General features: G+C 54.7%; 1 protein-coding gene across 1 annotated transcript in view; it reads left to right on the forward strand.

Moving 5' to 3' along the window:
- NFASC (neurofascin) overlaps positions 1–11,945 on the forward strand; it is a 188,944-nt gene extending 176,999 nt beyond the window's left edge. The window contains exons 30-32 of the mRNA XM_068538469.1: positions 4,593–4,724; positions 6,999–7,068; positions 10,529–11,945. Coding sequence (XP_068394570.1) covers positions 4,593–4,724; positions 6,999–7,068; positions 10,529–10,760 — 434 coding nt within the window. The 3' untranslated portion in view covers positions 10,761–11,945. The remainder of the gene's footprint in view (positions 1–4,592; positions 4,725–6,998; positions 7,069–10,528) is intronic.
- Positions 11,946–16,001: the final 4,056 nt, after the last annotated feature.

The raw sequence follows: 16,001 nt of genomic DNA on the forward strand, positions 1-16,001 counted from the left end.
TGTGGTGTGGAAGGCACACAAAATATGGCCTCTAGGCCAGAGTAAGAGTCATTAGGACCTGTGTGTACCCAGTGAACAGGTGCTGTTTTGCTTCCGTGAGCTACAGCAAAGGTGGTGAGTGTAAATATACCCTGGTCTTGGAATGTTGCTATTACTGTGTCCATTAGGAATCTGGAAACATGTTGAACGGATCGATTAAGAGTGGTGTTAGCAGACAAATGTAACTGCCCTAAAGCCTTGCAAAAACGCCTTATTCCTCTCAGAGTCTGTGTGTGGGGTCACATTGTGAGTGAGATCATGTCCTAAATTTCTTTTGATTCTTGAGAAACTAAGTCATTTTGATGGGGTCTGGTTGAGCCCACCTTACCCCAGATCCCACTGGGTTTTTGGTTTCTTTGTTTGTTTTTGTGTATCATTGACACTGATTAGTTTTAGGCGTACAACATAATGATTTGATCTGTGTATATACTGCAAAATGATTATCACTATAGGTTTAGTTAACATCTATCACCAAACATAGTTATAAAATTTACTTGGTTTTGAACAGCCTTCTGTGTCCAAACTTCACAGAAATTTCTTTGATCTTTTCAGTGAGGACTGAAGGTAACATTTGAACTTTACATGGTGCTGTCAGGAATAGTAAGCTACATTTAATTTCTAAATTGCCCATATGGCCACTTTCCCTGGAATTGTGACTTTCTCTCCCAAGAGAAAGGAGTCTCGTGGGAGACAGCATCAGCAAGATGGTGGAGCAAACAGGTCACTGCAGACATTCAGACCAACTTCTCTGCAAAAGGTGGTGACCACCATCCAAACACAAGTTGAAGTGACTCCTTCATCCCAGTGCCCAGGTGGCACGTGGTCAAACCAATATCCATGTGACCCTCCAGCTGGTATCAGGAGAAAATGAAAGAGATACCCCAGGTTAACCATAGTATATTAGGATTAAATTGGTCATTAATCAGTAAGTAGTCAGTGACTGCTTGTTAGGTGACCAGCATCATGCTAAGTACGAGGGGGCCCAAGGAATCCTCTTTTCTCAAGCCTTAATAGTATCATTGGACATCAGAACCCAGGAAACAGAGCAATTAAATGTTACATTGTGCAGAGTAAATAGGGGTGAAGTGGGAGTTCATTGATTGGTGTGAGCTGGAGGAATGGGAGATTCAGGAAGGAGTGGGTAGAATGTGGAAAGGTGGAGTGCAAGAAGGGTGGCAATCCAGGCTCTCTGGGGCAGGATGGGAAGGATGCAGGGAGGGGAAGACCAGAGCACCTGGCATGATGGAAGTGTTCTGGGAACATGATAATATGATGTGTCATTGTATCCTTGGGATCTGGTGGACACTGGGGTGAGGGGACTCCTTTAGAATGGGGCAGTGACATGAATATGAGAGACATTTTGGAAGGAGTAAAACGATAGCCCTTAGAGATGAGTCGTGAAGCCACTGGCAGAAGCAGGGGGGCAAGAAGGGGGCAGAGGGACCATCCAAGGAAATGTCAGGAGCAAGCCCTCAGTGTGGAACCGGCTGGAAGGACAATGAGAGATGAAAAAAGGATCACCAGTCGGAAAGGCAGGACTGGAGGGCAGGTGAGAGTAAGAGTCACGGGTGTCGAGGTAAGTCTGGGAAAGATGCCCTCAGTGATGGTGGATGAGCACTGAGTACAGAGGGGCTCGAGGTTAGCGTCTTGGGGGCGGAGAAAGGAGTTGGCAGGAACTGGAGATGATGGAAGATTAAAGAGTTTACCTATAAGAGGACAGTGCATGCACTAGAGCCAAAAAGTCTGCCAGGTTCCTCAAGGGTTTTTTGTGTTAAGATACAAGGAGCTTCAATGTGTTTAACAGCAGAAGGGAGGAGACAGCACAGAGGAAGAAATTGAAAATGCTAGAGTTTTCAGAGATCCTTGCAGGATTGAGCCACCAAGGAGGTGAGGCATTGGGTCCCTTCAGAGGGGAGAGAGGAGAGCCCTACTGGACACAGAAGGAAGGGACAGTCATGGAGGCTGTGAGGTTTCAGTGGTCTCCAGAGTGGAGCAGGTGAGCTCGACACCGAGACACTGACTCAGAAAGAGGGTCACATGGGGGCAGCGAGAGGGGGAGGGGGAGCAGTTGGGAGGGGCAGTGAGAAAGGAGTGGAAGGGTGGCCAGGCTGCAGCGAAGGTCCAGTTGAAGTATGACTTAATGAATCTGTGAGGGCCCTGGGTCTTCATCTTCCTCCAGCAAAGCTCAGGGCAAGCACAAAAAGATGCAGTAATTGCCAAGGGGACCCACAGCTGGCGATTGAGTCACGTGCTGGAATGGGTGATGCAGAAGGGAGGGCAGCGTGGAGTTTGAGGGAAGCAGAGACCCCATCAGGCCAAGAGGATGAGTGGACTGAGCGAAGGGAAGGAAGTCAGGAAGCAGATGTGAATCAAGTGCCTCTATGTTCCAGGCTGTGTCCCTGCACTGGGGGGACGACAGTAGCCCTGACAGTCCCTCCTTCAAGGAGCGAGCTTTCTGGGTGGAGAGATGAGAGTGGAGCAGTGAAGAGCACAGACTCAAGCTGTGACAGCCAGGGGTCACAGCTCAGCTCTACCACTTACCAGCCCTGGGCCCCTAAGCAAATCACTAACCTCAGTGCCTCAGTTTCCCCACCTGTGAAATAGGGGTAATAGTAAAAATCCACCTTATGGGGTTGTTGTGAGGATTAAATTAGACAATCATGGGAAAGCACTTGGAGTCATGCCAGCCCATAGGAAGTGCTTATAGGTGTAAACTGTTAGTAGTAGTAAGGTAGCAAATGGTTATAAGTGCTATGAAGAGGATAAATTGGAGCCCTCAGATAGTGGCTGGGTGGGGGAGAGGGCTTTTGCCTTAGCTGGGAAGTTCCAGGGAGGCCTTTCTGAAGAGATGACCTTTGCTGAGGCAGCCATCTGAAAAAAAGAGCAGCAGATGCAAAGGCCCTGAGGCAGGAGTGGGAGTGGCCAGTGCGGCTGGAGTGTCCAGGGTGGTGGGAGATGGGGCTGATGGAGCCCAGCAGATCAGGATAAGGAATGGACGGTTTTTCCTAACAGTCATGAGAGGCATTGGAGGCTGAAGTGAGGCAGTGATCTGATCCTGCATGGGGTTTAGGAAGACCTCTCTGGAAGCAGGGATGGGACTTGCCCCACGGTGTACCTGGATCAGGGTAGTCACAGCCATGTTCCCATGGGACTCAGCTGCTTTCCAGCCCAGGCTGCCTGGGCAGCCAGAGCACAGAGAGCGTGGAAGGTCTTGTTCATCAGTCTTCATTGTTTATGGAGACCCATCTTGGTGCAATGCCCTTGGCTAGATGCTGAGAACGCTATAAAGACAGTTTCTCTGTCCAAGAAGAGCAAAGGGTAGACTGCACCCAGATACGTGCCCCACAAAATGGTGTGTGCTGCAGACCCTAGAGTACAGCACGGGCCCGGGGTCCATCCTCTGTGCCTGTGCTTTTCCCCGAGGAGGCCCCGAGCTTCAGCTCTGGCTGCGTGGCTCTCAGCACTCCTGCTGTTGTCTGGCTCTCCCAGAGGCCACTCCGCTCGCTCTGCTGGCCCCAGGGTTACCCAGGGTCTGTTCTGCCCCCGTGATCCTTCCTGTGCTCCGCGTCGTGGTTTCCGTGGAAGGCTGCTTCTTTTGTTCTCCAGTCCATAGAAAGGAGGAGGGCAGGTGACTCCTACGCACCCCAGCCCTTCTGATCTCTAACCTTAGCCGTTGGTCCTCCAGGACACCATCCGATCTGCTTCTGGTCTCCAGGCCCGCCCATCTGCCCCTCGCGTCATGAAGGTGTCTGCCCACTTTGAGACAGGTCTCCACATGTCCAGGCAGGGACAGCGAGGGGTCCACTGTCACAGGGGCCTCCACGTATGGAAGTGGTCTGGAAGAGGCAGCATGGGGTGTGCTGAAGGCACAGCCCTGGCCCTAACCTCGCCACCGGCCCATCTGGGCTACCCACACAGGGACTGTCTTTGCTGTCAGGGAGCCCACAGTGCAGTTGGGGAGACACGAGGAAGCACAGGGCATCCTGGAACTGTACCCCACCTGCGACCCACTGCCGGGAAGCCCGATTGGCTTCAGGGCCGTACTGGTGGGACAGGCCGCTGCTCTGTGCCTGTGCAGGCCTGCGAAGGCGTTCTTCCAGGGGTTTCACCATGTGACCGCTGACCTTGTTCCCTGACGGGTAGCGTGCCGGCTCACCCCTGGCTCATTCGTGGGAAATCATAGTGAATCCCTGGCCTTCCCTCATTCCCCACCAGGCTGTGCCCAGCCATCGCGTTTGCAAGAGTGCCGTGCCTCATCCTCAGGAAACTTCCCCTCCTAAAGGGCCTGTTCAGCCTTCTGCTGCTTATTCTGCTCCCTGGACCCCTTTCCTGTGCCTCTTTTCTGACCTTTTGACCTTGACTTTTGAATTATTTTCTCTTTGTCCCTGTAGTAGGGTAGGGTAGTTTGGGCCGGAGAGCTGCTGGGTGGTACCGTTGGACTGCAGGAGGAACCTGGACAGGAAATAACTGAAGTTCTTCCCTCCCCGCCCCCTCCTCCCCTCCTCCCACGTGAATCATTCACCGCATGTGTGCTTCTGGCCCTCCCCCGCCAGCCTACACCAACAACCAGGCGGACATCGCCACCCAGGGCTGGTTCATTGGGCTCATGTGCGCCGTCGCCCTCCTCGTGCTGATCCTGCTCATCGTCTGTTTCATCAAGAGGAGTCGAGGCGGCAAGTACCCAGGTAAGATGTGTCAGGGGAGTGGGCTTGGGGGACAGGGCCCGCAGGCTTTCCTGCGAGTCACCAGGTCCCCTGCCAGGTCCAGGCAGCTCCGTCCTCTCAGTGAGCACGGTCCTTGCCAAGCTCGGACGTATGGTCCTCTTGCCTGTTCTGTGCATCTTAGAGTTGCCAGAAAGCACTTGAGTTAATTAAGTTCGCCTGAGGTGGGGGGATGGAGGAGTCCAGGCAGCCAGAGAGGAGATGGAAAGAACCCTGGCTCCCGTTAAGAATGACCTTCCCTCCCCTTGACTCACCACCCATCTGCTCAGTAATTGGCTTTTTTCAGCCTGAATCTCATTAGGATCCTATGTCCCAGTGAAGTGGGAAGGAGAGATGCATTTTCTGTAACCGTAAGAGAGAGACCGGAGTGAAGAGAGGTCTGGATGGAAGAAGCACATGCATGAGAGAGGCCGCAGAGCTGGGCTCTCAGCATGGCTGGGTTGAAATCACAGATACACCAACAGAGGGTCAGATGCTCCTACATGAGGAGCAGGCAGAGGCTGAGGGGTGGGTTGCACTGAGAGGGACCCCCAGTCCTTAAAGGGCTTTGAGCTTTTCTTGAGTCCCAGAGTAGTATTTCTCTTCTGTGGCCTGAAGATCCTCCAGCCCAGACAAACCAAGGTCAAGGACAAGGACCTCTGGCTTTTTTGTTTCTGGAAATATTGACTGTTTTTCAAACAGGGATGAGAAAGCCATCTGTCTGTGATGGAGTGGGTAGGGTGACAGGAGACAGGATAATGGATGACCCTGAGAGTGAAAATCCGGCTGGATTGCACAATGAAATTGCTCCCTGCCCCCAAAGCCATCGCCAGACACACCCCATGCTCCCCAAGTGCCGGCTTCTCTGCATCTCTGTGAACACATCCTCCTCCACGATCCCCTAAAACTCAACGCAAAGAGAGAGGAGATTCTGTTTTATTTTCTTCCCCTGGCCCGTGTGCCCTCAGACCCTAGGATTCTAAAGAGTTAATGCCTCTCCTTCAAGTCAGGGAGGGCAGGAAATTATACTTCTTTATTGGTGAATGATGTTTTCTTTCACTTTGTTGTGCTGTGTTGGGACTGGTTTTCTTCTGTAAGGGAGAAAGGCAGAGTTAGGAGAGGGGCAGCCTTTCTGAGCTTACCCTCTGTTCCAGGTGGAACTGATGCACCTGAGAACTGATCAGATAAACTCTGAGCCTTCCTCTGCCTGTTCCAGAAAGTTCTTCTTACAGCTAATCTCCTTTCCTCCAGCTCCAAGGGAAGCCTGCCATCCATTAGGAAGATGAGTGAACCAGGAGCCTTGAGACCAGGGCTCCAGTCTCCACCTTAAACTTTGTTTAGTTGCTAATTAGTTACGTGACATCTTCAAGGCCTCAGCTTCCCTCCCCTAAAATAGGGATGATTATCCTGCCTCGTACCTCAGAAAGAAATGAAGTCACTCACCTCAGTGTCTGCTGTGTGCCAGGCTCTGTGCTGGGTGCTAAGGATACTAGAAGGAGAGGTGACCTCTCCCTCAAGGACAGTGCAGCTGGCATAGAAGGAGGATCACAGCACAAGACAGGGCCTGGGAGGGACGCTGACGCATCACAGAGGAGGTGTGGGAAGAGGGAGTCGCACAAACAAGTGAGGTCACAGTGAAGAGAGCACCTTCCATTCCAGAGGTGTGTGTGGCGTGTCCTGTCTGCCCAGGGCACTCTGTTAGGAGCTTTGAAGAAACACACAGTCCCCACCCTCGAGAAAAGAACTAGCATTCTGTTTCAGGCAAAATAAATGTGCACAAATAATTATAACATGGAGCCAGATTAAGAAAGGTGCCAAGGAATTCCCTGGTGGTCCAGTGGTTAGGACTCGGCGCTTCCACTGCAGGGGGCATGGGTTCGATCCCTGGTCAGGGAACTAAGATCTAGTATGCCACGTGCCGCAGCCAAAAAAAAAGAAAAAAAGAAAGGCGCCAAGGATCACATCCATTTGGTGTTTGGAGAAGACCTTGTGGAGTGGTGGTGGGGAGCCGGGTGGGGGGAGATTTCAGTTGTCAGTGGAGATGTAAGAAAAGCCCCAGTGACGGGGAGGAGGAAGCAGAATTCATTTGGCACCCGATCAACTGTGGGAGGCAAGAACAAGGGGGGCATGGATGGGGCCTTGTTAAGAGGGAGAGTCACGGAACCCAGAGGCGGCTCCTTTGGCTGTACTTCGGGGCCCCGCAGAGCAGGAGCGCGCTCAGTCATCACGTCTGTGTCTTTGCTTCCCTTACTGACCAAGTGCGAGAAAAGAAGGATGTTCCCCTTGGCCCTGAAGACCCCAAAGAAGAGGATGGCTCCTTTGATTACAGGTGCGCGATCTCCTTGACTCCTGTTCACACAGAGCACCCCCTGTCAGGTGGGTTCTCCTCACCGCCCCCCGAGGCAGCCCCCTTCCCTCAGAGCTGCTCAGCTGGGCTGAGACGCTCCTGCACGGATGTCCTCTCCCATCAGGCTGTCACCTCTGCCTCTGCGACAGCACCCCCCATCCCCCCGGGGACAGGGAGCACTGCCCAACACACTTACACTCATTCGATGAACAGCATTTCATTCATTCAACTGCACAACTCAGATTTATCGCATTCTTTGTATGTGTGTTTCCACCTTTTCGTTCTGAAAGCGCACCCAGGCCCCCCTTGCTGTGAAATGAGCTCTGCTCTCAGCTTCCTCTCTGACTACACCCCACCTTAACTCTGAAGATGATGACCTGGGGAAGTTGTATTGTCTTTAAAACTCAACTAGGTGAGGGATGAAGGGGGCGTGGGGGGGTGTTCTAGGCCTTTTCCCCAGGAACTAGAATGACTTCTCTGGGCTGCAGCTTGGAATAGGCCTTGGAGAGGCATTTGGTCCAGTGCCTGCGTCCCAGATGAGAAGACCAAGGCCCAGGCTGGGAAGTGACCTGGAAGATTCCTGTACTCTCCACTCAGTGAGCTAGTGCAGAACTGGAGAGCCCAGGGGCCCAACGTCCAGCTACCAGCGTCCAGCTACTGCCACTGTCTTATGCCCATGCTCCCTCTCAGATCTGGACGGGCCTTTGTATCTGGCTTAACAAAAGTTGTAATCTGTCCATTTTATTGGCAAGTATGCTTTGAGTAAAGGAATGGTGCAGGATGAGTCATGGAGGTCTCGTTCCCAGGCCAAGTGCAAAGGGAGGAAATGTTCTGATTGGAGCCCTCCTTCCCCACCCCCACCAAGTCACTCTCTGGGGCCAGGTCACCCCATCCTCCTCTGACCTCTCCTTATCCTATCTTGGGCCTCCGCCACTTTGCCCATCAGCAGCCTCTCAAACAGGATCAGATCAATGGGCGGCAGAGCCACTGCCCACACAGGAGCCTGTCTGGCGGCTTATAGACCCTGTCTATCCATCCAATTCATGCATCCCCAGTAGCCTCCCAAAGAACAAGCACGAGAGACCCCTCCCCAGGCTGTTCTCAGCACCCTTGGTGGGGCCCAGCTTCCCCATGGGCCAGGAGCTGTCCTCTGGCCGTCAGTTCCAAAGGCCCTGGGCCTTCTCTCCCCAGGCCCTCAGTGCAGCGTGAGGAAGGGTGAGGACCTCCGCAAATACAGGGCCAGGTAACCTGCGCTATGAGAAGCCACTTCCTCAGGTACCTCTCCTCCACCAGACACCAAAGCTGTTGGGCGAAAACACCTGCCTCCTCACCACCCCAACCCCCTGACCCACCGACACTGAGGCTGGATACACATGTACTGGTGCACGCACGCACGGGATTCCACACCACACACACGCATGTACACACATGCGCGCACGCACATACACACCCCTTGGCTTTGGCTCTGGGGAGGCCTGCGGCATCCATCCTAGAGCCCCCACTTGGATGAGTCCAAGAGTCCGAAACTGGGAAAGGGGAGAAATTAATACATTAGAGGAAAAGCCAAGTTTCTGGGCGGGACAGGCTGGGGGGCTGGCTCACCCTGCTCGTCTGGGACCTCGCTGCCCAAGCACCTCTCTGGTGTGTCTCTCTCTGCTTCTCTCTCCCTTGTCTGGCCACCTGGTCCTCGAAGGTCTCCTGGAAGGTAGGCTAACAGGTGGCTGGACCAGGGGGCCACAGTCACTGGGTTTCTTTCAGGCTTCCCTTAGGAGAGATCTGTTCTCTCCAGACCTAGATCCTCTTTCCCCACGAGAACCTGACACACTAAGGACCCCTCCCACCCCCACTGGGCCACCCTGTTCAGTGATTGCATTTAGCTTGGGGGCCTGGAATTCCCGAGAACCACATAGACACAATCGTCACTCCCCTGCAGGGGGAGTGGAGGGCCCTGGGGAGAGGGTGCCTGTGAAAAAGACTGGCAAGTGGGGCAAGGAGCCTGGTCATTAGAATCTGCTGGTTCTCAAAATGTGAATTCCACCCCCTGAACAAATACAACATAACCCCAGACACCCACTTCCCTCACTCAGCTGCCTCTCCCACAGCTCTGCCGTCAGAGAACACAGTTAAGCAGGGTAACGGGGCCGCTCATGGGGGCAGTGGGCTAATAGCCTTCCATCTCCTGATGCCTAGCTCCTCTGGCTCGCGGCCCTCCCCCGACAGCTGTCTTTGACCAGCACTGCAGTTAGAAGTGAGAACTCACTGCCCACTCTCATGGCAACTCAGCCGGTGGTTTGCCACAAGCCCAGGAAGGGCTAAGTGTGGCCTGGGGCAGGGGAGTGGGGGTGGGGGGTGTCTGCTCAGACTGCCTGGCACCGCTGTGGTCCTGCCTGCCGGGACCCAGATGCCCACTGCTGGTCCGGCTGCCCCCTGCCCGGGACCTTGTCTCTTCTCTGAAGTGCAGCCAGCAGCACCTGGTCCCCGCCTCTGAGCCTAAAAGAGCCAGGGGAAGGGATGTGGTGCCTGAGCAGATGCTGGCCCACTCGGGGTATCTCACTTCCTGGGGGCACAGCAGGCACCCCAGTGGGTAGATGCCACTTTAACTACCAGCTCTCCTTGCATGAGAGGAGCTTAAGGGCAGGACCTGGGGCCTCAGAGGGGGGCTGAGCTGGATCCTCTGAGCCTTGCTGGTTTTGTCTCAAGTTGCTGGCCCCTCCTATCTCATTTGCATGCCCCTCCCTCCTCCCTCCATCACTTGCTAGCCCTGAAGCAACAGCATCTGTTTGTGGATAAACCAGAGCTGAGAGGAACACCACCAAGACAGAGAAGGGGAAAGGCAGGGAGAGGTTTGTCCCTTTAAGGCCCAGACCCTTGCTTTTTGTCAAGGGCAGAGTCTTTCCAGAGAGAGTCACAGATCACGGAGAGTCAAAGCTAGTTGAACCCTCTTGATGGAGGGACTAAGGCCCAGTGAGAAGGAAGGGCTTTCCCAAGGCCACAGAACCACACAGTGACACACGTGGGACCAGAACTCCAAGTCCTCGACTACCCTTCTTTGACCCTTCCTGTCCCCCTGGTCTACAAGCGGCTGGCTCTGCCTCACCATGGGGTGGCGTCCTCTGCCTGCTTCCACCCCGGAGAGCGACCCAGCTTCCCGGAGAGGACCCCAGGCCCGGCGTCCAGGAGTGTGGGTCCCTGCCAGCTCTGCACCAGCTTGCCCCTCGCCTGGGAGACGATGCCGTCCTCTCTAGGCCTCAGCTTCCCTTCTGCAGAACTGGCCCGACAGGGAGGGGAGTGAGGGCTGGTCTGGGTCATCCCTGAGGTCCCGTCCTCTCTGAGCTGTGTGGTATGCATGCCTGGCAATAGGCTGGAGGCCTTCTTCCGCCCGGCCTGGGTTTGGGCTGCGCTGGGTGGGCCAGCCCTGACTCTCTGTCCTCTCTCCATCCAGTGACGAGGACAACAAGCCCCTGCAGGGCAGCCAGACGTCCCTGGATGGCACCATCAAGCAGCAGGAGAGTGATGACAGCCTGGTGGACTATGGCGAGGGTGGCGAGGGACAGTTCAATGAGGACGGCTCCTTCATCGGCCAGTACACAGTCAAAAAGGACAAGGAAGAGACAGAGGGCAACGAAAGCTCAGAGGCCACATCTCCTGTCAACGCCATCTATTCTCTGGCCTAACAGAGCCCCCCAGGCACAGCCACTACTTTGCAAGTAGAAGGAGGGGAGAGGGGGAGACGAGCTGCTGCAGACCTACCACAAAGCCGCCACCACCTTCAGGGACAAGGGTACAACATGGGAGTCTGCCAAGCTGTGAGGACCAGTGACCACCCAGCCAACCGCAAGCCCCCTCCCGATGACCCCCCCCGGGGTGCCACCGGTGGGCAAGCTGGAGCCATGGCTAAGCTCAGCTGGAGGGAGCCCAGGTCCCTTGCTCAGCCTCACAGCCACCCCCAGCCTCTACCCACACTGCCTGCCCTTGACCTCAACACACACACTCACCAGTTTCTGTTGGTTACGGTACTTACTCATTGTCTTTATTTTTGCTTTGTGGGTCTTCTCCTCCAGACCCAACATCTCCATTTTCTTTTCCTTTTGAAGAAATGTCCCTGGAAAAAAAGAAAGAATAGGTGGATTCTCCCCCAGGAAACTGCAAAGATAGGCAAAAAAAGGATTGATCCGTAAACGAACATATAGAAAAGCTATAGTATTCAAACCGCGGCTGGGCCAACGTATTTCCGAAGGATGCCTTTCTCGCCAGATGCCTCCCCTGGCCCCCAACCCATCCACCTCAGCCTTGTCAGTTGCTGAGCTGGGCTTGGCTCCTTTCTGGAAAATGACAGTATTTTTGGCAGGGAGAGGGTCAGCAGGCCTCCTTGCCTTGCTCTGGTTCAGTTGGGAGGTGGGCTTACCTCTTGCCCCTCACTCTTACCCTGCCCCTTCCTCTGGAGTGTCTGAGACAAAAGCTGCACTGACTGAAGGAGTTTAAGGAACAGGAGTGGGAAGGACTTCAGCTCCAGTGACTGTGTACCTCAAGCAGAGAAGAACCAGGCATCTGTCCCTAGGGAGCTGTGCCCACCTCGAGAGAGAAGGAAAGGGCTAGGTTTGGACTTCATTCCTCCCCATCAGTGAAAGGATGTGGGAGAGAGGACCACACCCACTGCATCCAGAGTAGAGGGTGCCTCCCACCTGGTCAGGGTCTGTGCTGCTGCCCTCCAGGAGATGGACCCCTGCGACGTGAAGGCTGTGCTGGTGTGCTTGGGGGTGGAAAGCACTGCTCCCCCTTTCGTCTCTAGCAGATAGCAGCTCCTCAGTTCTGTATGATGTTGAAACTGGTGTTTTGTGGCGTGTGGATGGGGCCCTGCTGCCCCCAAGACTGAGCTGGTGTGTCCTTTCCTTAGGGTATTTACCTATCAGGAGACACCGCCCCCCCCCCCCCCCCCCGCAGGAACACGGCACTAACAGTGCTGTAAAGCCTGGCCTGGGAGTGCTCTTCGTATGCCTTATGCAGCTCTGACCTGTCCCGGCAGTTCCCAGGTTCCCAGCCCCTCCCTGCAAGCCTTGAAGCCTCCAGTGACATCTGTCTCAAGGAGAATGGGGCGGCCTATGCAAGCGTCACAGCAGAACCAGAAGCAGCCACTCAAAATGTGCCCTGCAGCCCATTGCCCCAGATGGAGACACTCGCAGACCTGCAGTTCTCTGAGACCCAAGGCACTGCCTTCATGCTCCCCACCTATTCCATTTTAAAACCAAAGGTACCTAGCCTCAGAGAGAGAAAGAGAGAGACCTAGAGCCTAAGAGTAACCCTTCAGCTGTTGCTGCAGCTAAAGTCGGTTTCAGGAGGATGAAGCTGACCCCCAGTAGTGGACCACCTGCCACAGACACAGCCTCTGATTGGAGCCTCCAGCTTCTTGCGAGGCGACCTGGGCAGGAGCAGGGCTGTGTCCTTCAGAGACGTTATTAAAGCATCGTTTGCCACATGTTTAAGCCACAAAGGTATTAGCAATGCTTGCATCACTTAATAGTCAGTTGAAGGTCAAGCCCATAGGCACACCTACTCTGTCTGCAGGTGAGAAAATGTAGCCCAGAGCTGAGCCAGTTATGTTGTCTGAACCTGAGCGAGTAACTGTCCTTTGGTCCAAGCCGTAGCCAGGTGTGCTGCCCGGAAGCCTGGGGGGCAACTCTCTCGTGATGATAGTGGACAGGGTGAATAGCAGGGGGCTAGGGAGCCAGCTCAGGGGTCCCCTCCCCTGGCTTTCCTCCTCCACCTGCCTGGATACTGCTGGGCATTCCTGTAGCCTAGGGAATGTCAGGGAAGTGTGCCTGCGAGCTGGATTAAAGGACCGGCCTTTCCAGAAAACACTCTGGATCTGAGCAGAGCAGTCCGTCTCTCGGGCCCTCATTCCATATTGCACGGTCCGCACTAGTAAACTCATTGCACCGGAAGTAAGCTCTTTAGGCAGGATGGGCCGTAAGATGTCACACCCGTCCCCCTGCCTCAGGAAGGTCCTCCACACAACTGATGATGGGGGAAGGGCTGACAGCCGTGGAACTGAGTCTTGGGACAGAGTGGCATTGGTTGGGGGTACTCAGTGCTTAACCGCCAGTGGCTCCAGGCTCAAAGGGAAGAGCTTTGGAGGGGGAACCTGGTCCTGAAGGCTGGGCAAGACAGGGGCAGTCCTGCTTCCTGAGCCTCTCTTCTCTGCCCCTTGGGGCAAGTTGCTGAACTTGTCTGTATTTTGGTGCCTCTGTCTCCTCTAGTCAGTCCCTCCTTTGAAAACCTGTCCCCACAGAGGGGCACGGGCCCAGCTAAAGGAGCAGGGAGGCCAGTGTCTGGGGAGGGCACCACTGCAGGGCCGGGGGACAGCTGCCTCTCACCTTGCCTGGGTCGTGATGAATGGGACCCTTCTTTCCTTACCTTGCTTTTGGGGAGATGGTTGAGTTTCAGCTGAAAACTAGCCGCTTCCCTCGTCCGTTGCCTTTGCCCTGAGGGGTCGGAGGCATTTGGTCTACCCCCTTCCCGGCGGGTCCCAAGGTCCGAGAGGCTGCCGGTGCCAGTACTGCTCACCCTGCAAGGGGACCGCAGCCTGGGCCCAGACAGTGCTTTCATGGTTTCCGTGCACGCAGTTAGCCCTGGAAAAGGGGTGGGAACAGACCCACAGATGTCTGTGGCTTTTCCAGCTGCTGGACTGCCTCCCTGCACACAGCCGGCAGCTGCACCGGCACACTCACGGCAGACCTAGGCCCCTTTGCAGGGCGGCACTTTCGGGGGAACAATCCAGATTACGACCTTGTCTTGAAGAGGATGAGTCCATAGCCAGGCCCGCTGGAGATGAAATGTAAAGGGCTGTGTGGGGTGCCGTGCACAACTCAGGGCAGGGGAAGGAGGCTGCCCAAGCTGGGCCCCACTTGGGCAATTCTTGGAGGCCAAACCAAGAGAGACAGAGTCTGATCCGAAGGAGAGCGAATTTTCCCCAGGAACAGCACAGGCAGCAGCTTTTTAAGGCTCCTGGGGCTCTTTGCAGTATCAAAGCCAAGTCACAGAGCACCCCAAACAGCCCGTGTGACGAGAGCCGTGGGGATTTCACACACTCTTGCCTCAGTCCTTGCAAGGCTGCTCCACTAACACGCTGAAAAGGGGAGGCTTCCTGGGCTCTCAGCTGGTGGGGCTGGTGTCAGGAATCACTTCTCGGTGGGAGGGCACAGAGCCCACTCCCCGCCCGCCCACGATACCTCGGTCACCACTGCAGCAGCCCCTGCCACACACACACAAGCCCGTGTTGTAAATCGTTCCACCCAGCTAGGTCCACTGGAAAGAAATCACCCTGTGGATCCTGGTTGATCTTTACATGGTGGCTTAAGAGTAGCATATAGGGAGATGCCTGATTAAAATAGAAAACCAGAGGAGTCAAACGAATGAAACAAAGAGCTTGAAATGTCAGGAGGACACTCAGTGCCCCAGTCAGAGCCCGACTCCTGGGCAGCCCCTCCTTGACACCAGGCAGGGGCCACCCCATGGGAGTTCAAGCCAACCTTGTGGCTGTCCCCAGCCTGCCCAGCCCAAGCCAGGGCGGTGCCCTTTCCTTCCCTCCCCTACTAAGAACGGGTCCTGAGAAGGAGCAGAGGGAAAGGAGGACAGCTGTCCAGGGAAGCCACCAGACCCCACCACCCAGTGTGTCAAGCCACACCCAAAACCAGTGTCCCTCTAGCAGTACATTAGTATTAAATGGATGTTTTGTAATGATAAGGATGGAAGGGAAATAGGTACAAAGCTGTCTAGCTTAAGACAGGATCAGATTTCAGCATGCAGAGGGATCGCAGAGCTGATCTGATTGAAAGTACGCATCTAAGCTAAAATCCAGGGAGGTAAAGGGACTTGCCCGAGGTCACACAGCTAGTAAATCAAGGTGAGGCAGGGCTTGAGCTCAGGCCTTCGGACTCCTTGTTCAGTGTTCTTTCATCTCACCGCAGCTGCCGCCTTGGGAACAGCGGTGTTACTTAAGATCTGGCCTTCTGGTTCACTGTCTCCCACGTCTCTTTCCTCTTCTCCCACATCCCCATACACCTCCGCAGATGAAATCAGTGGATTTTTCTGAGTCCCAGATCAGCCAGTCTGTGCCAGCCTGTGGTGAACCAGCCATGCTGTTAAGGGGAGACCCAAGCCAGGAGAAGAGAGTGACGAGCTGATTGGTATTTGTCACCATGAAGCCTAGAGTATCCCCTAGGGTGGTGTCTCTCGCTTCGTAACACATCTGGCCCCCAGCATACTCTGTCCCTCGGAAGAGCGGGTGTGGAGGGCGCTGTCCCCTCCACCCCCGGCCGCAGGGTGCCGAGGGGCAGCAGGGCCCATGGAAGCTCCACCCCCAGGATCTGCTGGGCTGGAGGTCAGCTCGTGTAAAGACTTCAGTGAAGCAATAAATACAAAAATCTGGGAGAAGAAATCCAGAATTTTGTGCACTTCTCTGTTTCTTTTTCAAAAAGGATGCGGATCAGGTGACCCTGCCCTGCTCTCCTTTCTGATTCCCAAATTCGACGTCCTCAGTCAGTGTTGTCCCTCTGCCCAGCTCCCAGCTCTTTGCCAACCTCACATCCTCCTGCACTGAGCATCAGTTGCCTGTGACGTGGCCGCCTTCTGTCCTGGTCCCACCCTCACCCATGCTGGGCCCTGGAGGACCTCTGGCCCTTCACCTCCCTTCAACACACACATTTTCCAGTTTGTTCCTTTCAGTGGGGAAATCTTTTCCGAATGTCTCCATCCCTTCCCACCTAGCCACACACCCACAAATTGGTCTGATCTTTTCTTTCATTGGTTAAATATTTAACTCACCATGGCACACCTTGTTTTAACCCTTCTCACATCGTGTTCTTTCCTTTTTGCGAGTTGTTTTGCATTAACCAACGTTGTCAGTGACAGATGCATAT

The sequence above is a fragment of the Eschrichtius robustus genome, chromosome 3, assembly GCF_028021215.1.
Source record: "Eschrichtius robustus isolate mEscRob2 chromosome 3, mEscRob2.pri, whole genome shotgun sequence".
Taxonomy (NCBI): domain Eukaryota; kingdom Metazoa; phylum Chordata; class Mammalia; order Artiodactyla; family Eschrichtiidae; genus Eschrichtius; species Eschrichtius robustus.